The sequence below is a fragment of the Pipistrellus kuhlii genome, unplaced genomic scaffold (genome assembly GCF_014108245.1).
Source record: "Pipistrellus kuhlii isolate mPipKuh1 unplaced genomic scaffold, mPipKuh1.p scaffold_m20_p_5, whole genome shotgun sequence".
NCBI classification, from domain to species: Eukaryota; Metazoa; Chordata; class Mammalia; order Chiroptera; family Vespertilionidae; genus Pipistrellus; species Pipistrellus kuhlii.
This window is the reverse complement of record NW_023425551.1, coordinates 17,149,319-17,164,580: the sequence shown is the minus strand read 5'-3', so window position 1 is coordinate 17,164,580 and position 15,262 is coordinate 17,149,319. Positions and strand designations below refer to the sequence as shown.

Below are 15,262 nucleotides of genomic sequence, written 5' to 3'. Positions count from 1 at the left end.
CATTCAAAGAAAGCACAGGGAAGGCCTTCTTAGGAGATGGCAGCTGGAGAGAAGAGACCTAGAAAAGGGGAGGGCACTAGCCATGCACAGACTCCAGTGGTGGCAGGGAACATATACAGAGGTGAGACTGAGTCTAGTGCCTGTGGAACAGTGTAAGGCAGAGATCCAGGTTAGGGAAGTAAAACAAAGTAACTATGCAAAAGGAGAGAGAGTGCTCAACTGGGCCAAATGCTGAGAGCCCCAGAAAGATAAACCAGGAAGTTGGCAAGAGAAGGTCATTCCTCGGACTTGAAGAGAGTCATATGACTGGAAGGGTAGGGAAGAGCAGAGAGAAGGGGCAGCAACTGGAAAATGGGCTCAGGAGGATTTTCTGGTGATGGGACTATTACAGCATGGTCAATGGTGGTAAGAATAATTGAAAGGTGTGGGAAACTGGGGACTCAGGAGTGAAAGGAATCATTTCAGGAGAAGATTCCATGAGTAAGTGAGAGGGTCTGAATCCAGGATATGAGTAAAGGTGTAAAGAAAAGGCAGAGCATGTGGTATGGTGCAAAGATGAGGTAATTATTTCAGTTGCTTTTTTTAGTGATGGAGGAGGAGTTTTTTTGGGAAATTGAGAGGAGAACTGAAGGTGTGAGGGGAGAGGTTTGAAATAGTCAGTTGGAAGAGTTGATTCACCCAGGGATGCTGAGACCCACTTGAGATGTGTGGTCACACTCAGCTGTCAAGGATCAGGCAGAAAGGACAACCGTGAAACACACTGTCAAAATGTTAGATGCTTTCAAACTCTGCATTCATCATTTCATACATACCACACTCACTCTCTAGTCACCCTCTGCTTCTCTAAACATTGAGCTCAGAGAGTATCTTACATTATGAGATAGAACAACAGATACAAATCCATGAAAATATCCTCAGAAAACATCCAGTTCCACCAAAATTCAGATTTCCTTGAAAACAAATAAAATAGGCTACACGTTTGAAGGTTTATTATGTGGTAGGCCATTTTTGAATTTTAATGCATTAACTCATTTAACCCCACTAATAAAATTAGTCCTTTTATTCTTCTTCTCACTTTAGAAAAAAGATTACTAAGTCTCACAATCACTAAAGAAACTACCCAAAGGCACAAGTGTAGAAAGAGGTAGCGCTAAATTTTGAACTCAGGTCCATTCTTCCTCCAAGCCAGAAGTCTCTAACCATCATGCCCAGAGAGATGGTGACCTGCACGGGGTTAACCATTAGGGAGGCCTCCAATCCATGGCTCCAAACACTTGATTAATTCTAATCACTCCCCATTGAATCATTTTGCTTTCCTTAGCTGGTGCTTTCAGAATTCTTTCTATAAAACTCTGTACAGACTGTTTAATATAAAAGTAACCAATAGATTTATTGGTTCCCCAGTGCTGTTTTTATATAGGATGTTCTCTAAAATGAGCAAGTAGTGTTGGGAGCTTGAATTTTAATTTGGCACTAGAAGGCAGGGACGGGGAACGTTCAGTCCGAGGGCCATATAAGGCCCATGAAATCATTTGGACTGGCCCTGCCAAAGCATTAGGGTTGAGCTGATTAAATGTTTGACCAAATATGACAGGGTAATTTTTACACTAATAATTCCGTATGGCTTGTGAATAACGTTACAACTATCCAAATGATCCTTGATAGAAAAAAGGTTCCCCACCCCTCCTATAAGGTAATAATTCACTTCTCCTTCAGTCTTTGCACTGCCTTAGGCTGCTTGCTTTGCATTCTTACTGTGAAATAACTTTAGAGAATCATGGCTTCATAACACATGACGTATTAATGCTACAAAATAAGTCAAATCCTTAAAGCACAATCTATTTAGCTTCTGTGCTTCTGGGTTTTCACACCTTTGAAATATCCCTTTGCAGATCCCTCCTTCTAAAGCAGACCACCCTTGGGAAAGCACATAATCTTAACTATTCTATAGTCCAATCCCTGACTTGCTTTCTCATATCTTTTTTGTAAAATTCCTAAAATTCCCTCCTTAATCTCAAATGCATAAAAGAAACTGCACACTGTTATTCTCTGGAGCATTTGAGATATTGCTTCTGGCAACTATCATTAGTTTGGCTCAAATAAAGTCCTATAAAATATCTCCTGACTTCAAACCTTCATTCTTCCATGGTAATTTTGATCTTTAGAAATAAGATCATTTGAACCCTAGGCAATGAACAAGGAGTATCGTCAAAATATCATTGTTTTTCTTTTTTACGAAAACACCATAAAGCTGCTTCCATCCCAGAACTGAGCATGGACTTCCTTTTGGAATAAGAAGGGGTGCCAATAAAGAGGCAAGGAGGTGAACTATAAAAAAGAAATGAAGCTGCTTTTCTTGAGTGACTCATAAATGGATTCTAAGTATAATTCGAAAAGCAAAGTTCTCATGGTTATAAGAAGCTAGCCCACTATGACAATGACAGCGCTCAGTGGGTGTGGCTCACTGGTTGAGCAACAAAAGATTACTTCCTTATTCCAAATAGCATTCTTTAGCAACATTTGAGGCAACAAATCAAATAATTTCTTAAGGTTCCCTTATTAAGGACTGGAGGCCCAGTGCACAAATTCATGCACTGGTGGAGTCCCTCTGCCTGGCTAGTGATCGAGGCTGATTGAGGCCATCTTGCCTAGTCCCTATCGGGGCAATCAGGGCTGGTCAGTCAAGGGGGAAGGAAGGGGAGAGGGATGGTGAGAGATTGGTCCACCACAGGAGGTTGGCTGTGTGAGCACACTGACCACTGGGGGCAGCTCCTGCATTGAGCACCATATGCATTGAGCATTATCACTGGTGGTCAGTGAGCATCATAGTGACTGGTTGACCAGTTGTTTGGTAGCTTATCTATCTATATCTACATATATCTATATCTATATCTATATCTATATCTATATCTATATCTATATCTATAGATCTGCATAGATATATATCTATATATGTAATTTTTATGCTTAAAGTCCATTTCGATTTACAAAAATTTTATAAAATAATTATATCAAAGTAATAAGCTTTATTTTGATGTAGAAAACTCATTCATGAAGAAGAAAAAATAATGCAATTTCTTATTAATTTTGTAAAATTTGCCAATTCACATAAAAAATAATGGGCTAGTAGAAAAAAATAATTAAGAGCAGATATGATCGATTGCAATAAAACCACATAAATGTATTTTTTCTAATTATGCTTTTAATTCTCACCCCAAAATATATTTTTTATAGATTTTTTTAGAGAGGAAGAGAGAGAGGGAGGGAGGGAGGGAAGAGAGAGAGAGAGAGAGAGAGAGAGAGAGAGAGAAAGAGGGAGAGAGAGAGAGAGAGACATATATGTGAAATAGAAACATTAGTTGCCTTCCTTTTGTGCTCCAATTGGGGATCAAACCTGAAACCTAGGTATGTGCCCAGATCAGGTATTGAACTAGCAACCTTTCATACCTAGGAAATGCTCTATCAATAGAGCTACCCAGATGGCTAAATATATTTTTAAATGGCTCTTGATTTTTGAACAAAATAAAATTCTAGCAAGGTTTCTTGGGATAAAACATCCTGATTACTTACCTTGCCATACTTCTGGGCATAAGAACCTGTGAGCAGTGAATGAAAAACAATGATGGTTTCATCCAAGTCCCAGACAAACACACGCTAAAGAAAAAGATAAATATCAAAGAATTATTAAATTATAAGGAAGTAGAAATCTCTTTAGAAGTAAAAAGCACCTCATTTTGTTGTTGGATATACTCTTGGTACCATTTTAGAGAAACCTATGTTACTCCATTACTTTCCCCCCAATTTTCCAGATCTAACCCTTGTAAAACCTGAGGAGTAAGATTTATGCAAACAATAAGCTTAAAAATCAGATGTTCTGATTTAAAGAAATTCACCCAAATATTTATCTGCAGTTAATACTGCAAAAGACATATTTGGACTTAGTGATAAAAGTGAATTTGAAACTATCTTAAAGTTTTATGCCTCATGTATTTGTGATATTTTGCAATACATTCAAAGAATCAAAAATTTAAAAATATTTAAAAGACTCATTAATAATCCCTAAATAGATAGTACCAAGTATGAGCTCTTGAGTCAACTTAGACCATCAGGTGGGTTGTTTGGTCTGCACAGTGAAATATTTCAAATTATTGATCAACTTTTTAAGATTAGGAGATTTCAAACAAACTTCAGGGTTCTTTCTGTAGCAGAGAATGTTGAAGCTGTAGCAATGCTGGCTGAGGTGCCACAGGGATGGGTGGGCCCCTCTTGATCAGGCCAATGCTCTCTGTTCTCACAGTAGGCTGGCTTCTTAGCTCAACTGACCCATCAGATTGTCACCTGCTGAGTTCCTCAATACATTTGAATCTGCTACTGTTGTTCAGGTAAAGGAAATGATCTCTTATGAAGAAGGTGTAATGACTATTACTTAACTTGACCAAATCTAGAAATTTAATGTTTTTTCTTAATTGAAGCATGCAATTGCTTAAGAAGTAACAGATTATGGTTAAGAATAGTTTCTCCTGATATTTTATAATAAAAGTCAACCTGTTTCATATGGATATATATCTCAAAAGAGCTTTAAGTAGAAAAAAAAAAAGACTCATAAAAATTTATACAGATCTAAAATTTTAACCTGTATTAGATTATTGAAATTTTTTTTTCTATTTTCAGAAAATAACTTTTCATTTTCATACAGATTAATTTTACCTTTTAAAATTAATTGACCCATATAAGTATCTTTCATTACATTAGTACTACCAAATGGTTGTTTCTCAGAAAATCACCCCGGAAACAATTATTTTTAAAATTTGTTTGTACTAATGTGGACCAAAAGATGCAATTATCTCAGACCTAGAATTTTTAACTCATTATCACTTTTAGTTTTTTTTTTTTTTTTTAGTTTTTTTTTTTTTAATTTGGTCATTATAATGGATGAAATCTCAAACTTTCAGCTCTGAAATGCCTATTGCAAAGTAGATCTATTCCCTTTATCATGATATATCCCATATAATAAAAGGCTAATATGCAAATCGACTAAACAGTAGAACGACTGGTCACTATGATGCACACTGACCACCAGGGGGCAGATGGTCAACATAGGAGCTGCCCCCTGGTAGTCAGTGTGTTCCAACAGGGGATGCACCGCTCAGCCAGAAGCTGGGCTCACAGCTGGCAAGTGCATTGGTGGTGGCGGGAGCCTCTCCTGCCTCTGTGGCACTCAGACATCCCCTGAGGACTCCCATACTGTGAGAGGATGCAAGCTGGGCTGAAGAATCCCTTCAACCCCCCTGGTGAGTGCACAAATTTTGTGCAACACACACACACACACACACACACACACAGTTTGAAACTTTATGAAACTGTAAGTATAGAATATGTATTCAATAAAAATAAAACATCATATTACGCTCTTTGAGGATGAGTCAGCATACCTCCAGGTCACTGTCGGGAGGTGGGGAGGGATTGTTTTTCCGGCCTCTTCCTCGGGACTTTGACCCAGAACTCCTACATGTTCTCTCATCAAGATCTTTAATGGGTGTTGAGGGGCTCTGCACGGTATCGAACTCTCCTATAAATACATAAGTCACATCAAGAACAGCACTTCATTTTTAGATTAGGCATGAGTCTTCATTATTAATCATCTTAACAAATTCTTATTTCATAGAAATCTTAGGATGAGAGAGAGAGAGAGAGAGAGAGAGAGAGAGAGAGAGACAGAGAGAGACAGAGAGAGAGACAGAGAGAGAGACAGAGATTTATACTCCCAAATACCCATAATCCTAAAGGGACAAAAATATCTGTCTATAGATAAGACAAATCCCTCCCAAGTTTCAGTCTCTGTGATCTATTACACCTGAACACCTTTTATACTCCATATGCCTTCAACTTCCTGTTTCTACCCCCACCTATTGATTTATCTAAATTTAAATCTGTTCTCACCTCCTGACATCAGAGTTCAGAGAATGAAATGTCTTGTGGATCAATTCCATGTAAACTTGACTCCCCTACCTCACCTCTTAAGGAATCTTACTCCATTAGTCAAAACCTCTCTCATCTTTGGCCCAACCTTTTCCTCTTCTGGGGTCATAGGCAAGTTTAAAAGTCCTTCCCTTTGACCTTGTATTTCCATCTAGAAGCTATCTGCTTGCTACTTTATTTTTTTTTTAATAATACTTCTTAAAAGAATATTGCATACCAGTGCTGTCTGACAGAAATATAATGAGAACAACAAATGTAACACAAAAATAATTTAACATTTTCTGGAACCCTCATTAAAATACGTCAAAAGAAACATGTAAAATTAACTCTATTTATGTTAATTGACCTAATTTATTCAAAATATCAATTTCAATATGTGATCCATATAAAATTATCAATGACATAATTTACATAATCTCTTCTTTAAACTAAAGTCCTGTGTGTGTTTACACTTACAGTGGACCTCAATCTGTATTGGCCACATTGCATGTGCTCAAAAGCCACATGTGGCCAGCAGCTACAGTACTGGACAGCACATCTCTCTCCACTTCCTGACAGCCAATTTGTCATCAATTAGCTTCAGTTCACCAAAACTGTAAAACTACTCTTTTTCAAAGTCCCCAATAACTACCTCATTGACAAATGCAATAGAGAGACTCAGACCTTAGATTCCTGGGTCTCCATGCTGGGTTTGATCCTCTTAGACAGCACCCCTCAGACCAATATTTGGCAGCTGATACCCTACACTCTCCTAAGTTTAGGTTCTCTCTCACCTGCTCTTCCTAGGAGACCTGGACTCCTTTTGCTTCTCCCATTCCTTTTGTGTTGGTATTTACAAGTTCCACGCTTAAATCACTGTCCTTCTCATGCCACACTATCTGGGTGATCCATGTTAATTACCCTCTGTGTGATGACTATTAAATAAATCTATATCCCCAACCAGGCTGCATCCTAAGTTTCAGACTTTGTATCTAATTGATTTCTTCATGTCTCATAGATTCTTTAAAGTCTGGCATGTCTAAAGCTAATGGTGAAGCATCTTATGAGGTAGGAAGTACTGAGCACTGGCAAATCTGTGTGTACATGTGAGGTTGGGGTGTGCTAAGATAAATAAATGGAGACATTAGTGAGGTGTGGTAAAACCTCATAAGTAACCAGAGTCAGATTTATACTATGACTGCAAGCATTTTATTCAATCTCTCTGAATCTCAAGTGGTGTGTGTGTGTGTGTGTGTGTGTGTGTGTGTGTGAGAAAGAGATATTAAGGCATGAGTAATAGCAGCTACCTTTTTAAATTATTGAGATAGATCTGATTTACATTTAATTGGATTTAAATAATATGCACAAAATAAAAACTTCTAGGAGAGTGATGGCAAGCTATATTGAATTTAGGTTATGAAATTTTAAACATAAAGATGCTATGACTTCATGTTTTATAATGAAATTAAAGTAAAATAATTTTGAGGACAGCCAAGCAGTTCTTAATATAAACAATCAAATCTGAACAAACTATATAACATGTAGGTAATATTTTTTTCTGAGATGTTCTAAATAATAGTAAATTCTACATGGCTTATAATCATTTATAACAGTTATAACATCTTTGGGAAATATTGTGCATGTCAGAACAGCATCAAAAATATATCTGGCCCTGACTGGTTTGGCTCAGTAGATAGAGTGTCTGCCTGGGGACTAAAAGGTCCCAGGCTTGATTCTGGTCAAGAGCATATACCTTGGTTGCGGGCACATGCCCAGTAGGAGGTGTGCAGGAGGCAGCTGATCGATGTTTCTCTCTCCTCAATGGTTCTGACTATCCCTCTCCCTTCCTCTCTGTAAAAAAAAAATCAATAAAGTATATTTTAAAAAATATGTCTGTGCTCCAAATATCCTTTGCTCTTAAAACATTACTAGCACAGTTCATTGTGTGGATCTTTGCTATCAACTGTGTGAGAGTAGACAGCATAATAAAATGTTTTAGTAATGAGGTTAAATATAGCTCTATCTTACAGTAAATCATGTTTCAGCTTACTTGCATAGGTATGAATTAGGCTTTAGGTATTTAAACACACACCAACTTCCAAAATATAGCATATTATAACTTTTTTTTTTCTATGTTTAGTTGTTGTTGTTTTTTAACAGAATTTTTCTAAGGCTACTATGTCCTGCAAATCAAATGTTCTCTTTCAAATAAAATGTAGATTCAAATTAACTCTAATATTTAAAATAAGCTTGTAATAATATTTTGGGGACGACATTCCATACAACCTGTCTTTTTCTTCACTATAGATCATTTTTCAGGTGTTAACTATCACAAGGCTGCTTTGTTCTTGCAACAGTGCAAGAGCTGAAAGGACAAAAACTTGCAAAATCCCCAAGCCGCTGTGATGTTATGGGTGGTTGATGGTTGACTGGATCTATAAAGAAGGAGTTTGGCAGAAACAACTTAGCTATTCCAATAAATTGGGAGCAAGCAGCAAGGGAGTGAAAAGAGCGGGAGGGGCAGGGAAAGGAGAATTTATAAGAAATGTTTGGGTTTCAATAAAAATGGGACTTGATACCACTGATTCTTTCCAAGTTACTGAAAGATCTTAAAAGGGCTCTAAAAATTTGGACACAATATGGACAGAAGTGTTTTGGTAAGCTTTTTAAAGAACTAAGAGGATCAGCTCCATATTTATTAAACCTTAATTATTTTCTTTCATATACTGTCTTTCCTTTTAAAATGCTTATTGAAATATGTTTGACTATTCATTGTTTATTATCTCTGTGTGATTGATTGACATTTGTAGCTTGGGGCAGTTATCTGTTCTTTTTTTTAATGTGGCTAGAACATTGATATGTATTTATATATGCTTTATTTATTTTTCTGTTCATATACATTTGGATTATTCATAATTTTAGGCAACTATGAATAAAGCTGCTATAAACATTCTTGTTCTTGTCTTTGTGGACTCAGCTCCCATTCCTCTAAGGTATATATACCTAGCAGTGGGACTGCTGGGTTAGAGGAAAAGCATATGTCCATGTTTAACAGACTCTGATCACCTTTTTCCAAAGTGGTTGTGTTAATTCACTATCCTACTAGCAATGAGAATTCCAGTTGCTTGACATTCTTGCCAATATTTGATATTGCTAGTCTTTGTTACTTTAGTCATTGTGGGGGTTTGATGGTATCTTAATGTAGATTCAATTAGTATTTTCTTGATGAGTAATGATGTGAAACACTTTTTTTATGTTGATTTCCCACTTGGTATCTCCTATTTTTGATATAAGTGTTTACATCTTTTGCTCATTTTTAAAAAAATATATCTTATTGATTTTGTGCAGAGAGGAAGGGAGAGAGATAGAGAGTCAGAAACATCGATGAGAAAGAGTCATCGATCAGTTGCCTCTTGCACACCCCTCACCGGGGATATTCCCGCAACCAATGTACATGCCCTTGACCGGAATCGAACCCAGGTCCCTTCAGTCCCCAAGCCGATGCTCTATCCATTGAGCCAAACCGGTTTCAGCTCGTTTGCTCATTTTTAAAATTGGGTTATCTTTTCCTTATTGATTTGTCAGCACTCTGAAACATTTTTTCTATATCTGCATCTTTGTCTATAGCTCTATAACATAAACTTCACTTTGACTCTGTGAATCTGGTCTTTCATTATCCTCTTTTAATAATGGGAAAACTGGAGACATGTGAGACTTAACTTACCAAGATGAAATGTTTTGTGTGTGGAATTCTGATATGATTCCAGAACTGCTGCCTTAACCACTAGGCTTACACTTCCTCCTCCAAACTGCAACACTTTCGATTACAAACCTATATCTGTTTTTACTAATCAAGAATTATACAGATTTTTTCCATTTTTTGAGAGCGAAAGCCAAGAAATTCATCAAAAGGACTTTATAGTAAAAGAGCAGGTCCTGAAGAGGCCACAGCAGAATCTGGGCTCCTACAGCTCCCATCAGGTGGAACTATTCTGACCTCTATAGCTTTTGGAGATGCTATCCTTTTTTTCTGATAAAGGGCAAAACCAGGAACTTGAGCTCAACTGGTCATTAAACATTTATTGACACTTTTTTTTTTTTTAAAGGAGAAAGCTGTCAATTCCAGGGCCTCTGCCAAATAATTTCACTCAGGTAATTGTCCTAGGGTACATTAATGCTGCAGATATGGAAAATGCAGGTTGGCGGAGAAGTTAAATGTGGTTAGTTCTTTCTATCTAAATCCTCTGGTTAGCTTCCATGAATTGAATTAGCACTTTGTTTCCTTCCTGTCCTTAAGTGAAATGCCATGAAGCTATGGAAAGTCTACTGAGTTCTGCCTAAGAAACTGGCTTCTTTTCAAAGAGTGAAGTGATCTTACTATATCCCTTACTTTTCTGAAGCACTTGTAAAATTTAATCAGCTAATGTATTGTAATGCCTGCCAAGGGTTCATAGTAAAGGATAATATTGTTACAAATGACTAATTATATATAATGTTAAAGATGTTTGAAATATTTTATTTTATTTTATTTATTTTTTAAAAATATTTTTATTGATTTTTTACAGAGAGGAAGAGAGAGAGATAGAGAGTTAGAAACATCGATGAGAGAGAGTCATCGATCAGCTGCCTCTTGCACACCCCCTACTGGGGATGTGCCCGCAACTCAGGTACATGCCCTTGACCAGAATTGAACCTGGGACCTTTCAGTCCACAGGCCGACGCTCTATCCACTGAGCCAAACCGGTTTCGGCTGTTTAAAATATTTTAAAAAGGACCTATAAAAATATCTCAAAATTTAATGTACGAAAGTCACCTCTTTCTGAATGCAAATCAAAATTAAAATGTACCTAAGATAATCTTTATGTTAAAAGCAAAGAGAGGTCTTTATAAAGATAATGATCTAAAATATTTGTTCTTAATCAGCATGGTAATGTTTCTTTTAAATACACTGTCAAAATATCTAATAAGGTAAAGTAATAACTGAATGTTATTTGCAGTTTCCAAACAACATCAGTCATTACCAACTACCTTAGGCATTTTCTTGGGCCAACACCATACATGATTGAATAATTATCCTTTAATCAGTACAGTAATGAGTAACTGTACATTCTATGCTTTAGATTTTTAAATCCAACTTTATTTCATTAGGGTTTATCATTAAATCAAAACAACCAGCTGTCTCTTATAGAACATGAAGTATGTTTCTCTTTTAAAAATGAGAGAAGTCAACAGAAAATGATTTATGAAAAATTTGGATTTAATTTTTAGGTCTCTGATTTAATTATAAAATGCAGAGTTGGTTAATAGGAAAGAATTTTCATACCATTAAACTAAATACCTCAGAATTCATCAATAATAACAAAAAAAATCTCATAGTTACGATCTACTTTACTTTTTGTATGCATGCAAGATCTGAAAGACAAATCAAACTTAAAGTATCTTGACTAAAGTTCTGAGATCACAGAATACCTTAAAAATACAGACTTGTATATTGTTATGATTTTGGTTGAGATAATAATATAGTTACAAGTAGAAATAATTTCTTTAAATTAAACAGAAAATCTGATAAGATCTGAATATTATTTATCATATCTATAAAATCTTTATATAACCTAAGGCCACAAAATTTCCCCCAAGTCTTCCTCTAGAAGCTTTATAGTTTTAGTTTTAACATGTATTTATTGTATATGGTATGAATTAAGAGTCAAGATTCTGGCAGATTTTATTGTTTATTTAGTTTTGTGGGTTGTTTTTTTTTGTTTGTTTGTTTTTAATTTGCTTATGCATGTTCAGTCCAAGGAGAATGGGGTGGGGAGGGGTGAGAGATTAAGCAAAAAAGAAAAAAAATAATTCACGGACATGGACAACAGTGTCATGATTGCAGAAGCAGGGGATGGGTAGAGGTGGAAGCGTGCATAGAAGGAATTAATTGAGATGGAAAAAATAAAATAAAAAATTTAAAAGTCTAAAATAAACAAACAAATAAAAAATACTTATTCATTCTCCAATTGCCTTTGCATTTTTGTAAAAACCCATTTTCCAGTATATGTAAATAAGTCTATATCTGGGCTCTCTGTTCTATTCCATTGCTTTAAGTATGTGTCTTTTTGCCAATGCCCCACATTCTTGATTACTGTACTTTATAATAAGTCTTGGAATCAGGCAATGTGATCCCTCAATCTTTATTATTATTTTGCAAAAATTATTTTGGCTATTCTAGTTCCTTTGCCTTTCCTTGTAATTTTAGAGTCACCTAGATCATTTCTCCAAAAAGTCCTGCTGGAATTTTTATTGGAATTATGCTGAATTTCTATTAAATTTGCTTTTAACTCTAAATGTTTCAGCTGGGTTAAATATGTGTCAACAAATCCAATTACAATAAGAAAACAGATAAGCCTCAGACAACAAAAAATACAATGGATTTTAAATATGTGCTGACTAGGCAAAGATATTAGACTACTTAGCAATTATCCTAAAAACCCTAGGGGGGTAGGAAACATTCACTGATTGGAGGCCCTGATGACTCATGAAGGTGAAGGAACTATGCAGTCTCTCAAGCATAAAGGAAATATGGTCAGTTATATACAATGAAGATAATACTACAACTTTTCTATGTTGTCAAGACGATCACAAAAGAGTCTGCCAAAAGGCACACTGACCTTTTTATATCCACTTATATTCACATATACACTGCCATTTAAGATTAAAAATCTAAATCTCCTAACTGCTCCACATCTAAAAAGAAGTGTTTTCCAGATGCCAGAAGGTCATCTTACACAGTGATACTAGCGCAGATTAACATGAGCATAATAGTCTGGAAGCTTTCAAGCCTTGTTTCTGAAATGTCCATTTTCTCCATATTATTAGACACAGCAAAACATATGAAAGTATTTCACCTGGATGAAGATCTGTACCTGGTTGGCTAGTCAGTCCTGGGAGAGATTCCTGCAACTGATAGGTTGAGGTTGAGGACGATGTGCCATCAGCTGTGTTATTTGATGTCATATATGCTCCATACGTTGATGCGGAGTAATACTGTGCATACTGGTTTTGGCCAAAGGCTGTGTAGGATGGATAATCCTGAAACAGTAATTGATATGTGTGTGTTTGAAATAGAAATTACTCTCTGGCAGGTTTGAAAAGGAAGCAATTGCTATGGTAAACTGTAAGATTAGTATTTGGTTCCATTTGTTTTAGAGTCCACAGCTTTGAGTTGATTCTAATGGCCAGAGACAATTTTGTGGGCACCTTCTGTATACACATTGTCATGAATTACCCTGCTGGTTTAGCAAACTAGATCCAATACACACATTTAAAAAAATATATATATATATATATTTTATTGATTTTTCACAGAGAGGAAGGAAGAGGAGAAAGATTGAAAGCTAGAAACATCGATGAAAGAAAGCTAGAAACATCGATGAAAGAGAGACATCGACCAGATGCCTCTTGCACACCCCACACCAGGAATGTGCCTGCAACCAAAGTACATGCCCTTGACTGGAATCGAACCTGGGACCTTCCAGTCCACAGACCGATGCTCTATCCACTGAGCCAAACCGGTTTTGGCATCAATACACACATTTTAATCTGCCTAAAGGGTACATATGCTTCATTTTGGCCCCAAAATTATTTATCCAAGGATATACATCAACATGTCTTATGCACTTGAAGAGGCAAGAAGGGGATGGAATCAGTTCATATTCACAGCATCCGTCTCCTACATCTAACATCACCTGCAAGGGGGAGGGAGGTGTGGCTGCCCTCCTAGCTTCCATGCACAACTCAGTCTGCATTATAGTGATTTTCATTCCCCTTCTTTCATTCCCCTATCCAGTATAATTTTGTTTTCTTGTCAGGAGATAAAGAGTAAGTAAAAGGAGATGAATATAATATTTTCCTCAGTCTCTCACAGGACACATGTCACCTGAGGCCCTGACTTGGAGATGTCAGTGAGGTCTTCAAACATTTATTTGCCTCATTTGTTACAGGGGGGAAAAAGAGAAAACATTGGATCAAATCCTCTGACTTGCTTTTTATTTAAAAAATTTAAGAACCTTAAAGTGACCTTAATAATCCTTCAAATTTTTTTTACATATTAAGATCATGAACAAGGATTTGTTGTGATAACTGATATTTAATATATCTAGTGTGTTTTAGCTCAAATTATTATTAATAATGACAAAGCCTTGGTCAGGATTAAGGTTCCCTAATACATGGTCCTAAGGGAAAGAAGACCCATGTTTGATGTGATTCCCAAAAGAGGTAATTCTCTGTGTAAGTACATATGTGTACAAACAAATATCAGAAAGGATTAAGTAGTGTGGCAGAAAACTAAAATTCTATCTATCTGTTCATTTCTAAATTTGATGGTCCCCATTACCACGTGTGAGCCCATAAACAAAAAAAACAAAAAACTTGAAATATTTGGACAAAGTGCCTAGCAACACAAATTTTTCAGAGTAAAGCAGTAAAAACATTTTCATAGTGACTACTTTGTGTCAAATACTGTTCTAAAGCCTCCCATGGACTTAGTCATTTAACCCTCAAACCCCCTCTGCAGTATTATCATTATTCATATTTTACCCTGAAGGCGATGGAGGCATAGAGTGCTTAAGGATTTGCCCAAGGTCAGATAGCTAGAGAGCCTCAGAGCTGCCACCGGAGGCCAGAGAGCCTGAACTGCACCTGTGCTTAAAGGAAGATGAATTTACTTATTGAAAAGGCCCAGACCACTAGCTTCTGGGGAAGACAATGTCGTTTTGTTCTCACACATATCTCAAGGATCTAACTGCTTCTCTTTATTTCCTCTACTGCCATCCTGGTCCAAGCCACCTTGACTTGCTGTTGGAGCCAATGGACAGGTTTTCTAATTTGTCTCCTCCTTTTTTTTTTTTTTTTTTTTTGGATTTCTCCAAAGTCCCTGAAGCCAGAGTAATCTTTTCAAAACATAAATTACATGATGCTATTCTCCTGTTCAAAATCCTTTAACAGGTTCCCACTGGGATTGGAATACAATCTAAATGTCTTCCTATACATCACAGGGCCCTACTTGTGCAGGCCCCTGACCATCTGTGCAGATGTGTTTTCCCACTGGACTCTCAGGTACAAACTAAACTCCAGACTGACACACCAAGTTTATCAGCCCTGGACTATCTAGTACATGCTGCTTCCTATGCCTGAAACACCCTTGCCCTCATTCTTTACGCAGCCCTTAGGAGACTTGGCCTAAATGACAGTTCCATGGACGGGCCTTCCACAACATCTCCCTTACTCCAATTAGACTTCTAATAATATTTTTAAT

The 15,262-nt window shown here is 36.6% G+C and overlaps 1 protein-coding gene across 7 annotated transcripts in view; it reads right to left on the bottom strand.

Annotated features, from left to right (window-relative positions):
- EYA4 (EYA transcriptional coactivator and phosphatase 4) overlaps positions 1-15,262 on the bottom strand; it is a 228,475-nt gene that overhangs the window by 27,554 nt on the left and 185,659 nt on the right. For 4 of the 7 annotated variants that reach the window (XM_036414928.2, XM_036414925.2, XM_045572997.1 and 1 more), the window contains 3 exons: positions 12,855-13,038; positions 5,433-5,569; positions 3,571-3,654 (listed from right to left, as the gene is read on the bottom strand). In XM_036414928.2, the coding sequence (XP_036270821.1) occupies positions 3,571-3,654; positions 5,433-5,569; positions 12,855-13,038 (405 nt within the window). The remainder of the gene's footprint in view (positions 1-3,570; positions 3,655-5,432; positions 5,570-12,854; positions 13,039-15,262) is intronic. The other 3 variants (XM_036414929.2, XM_036414926.2, XM_036414927.2) reach the window with 1 other exon arrangement.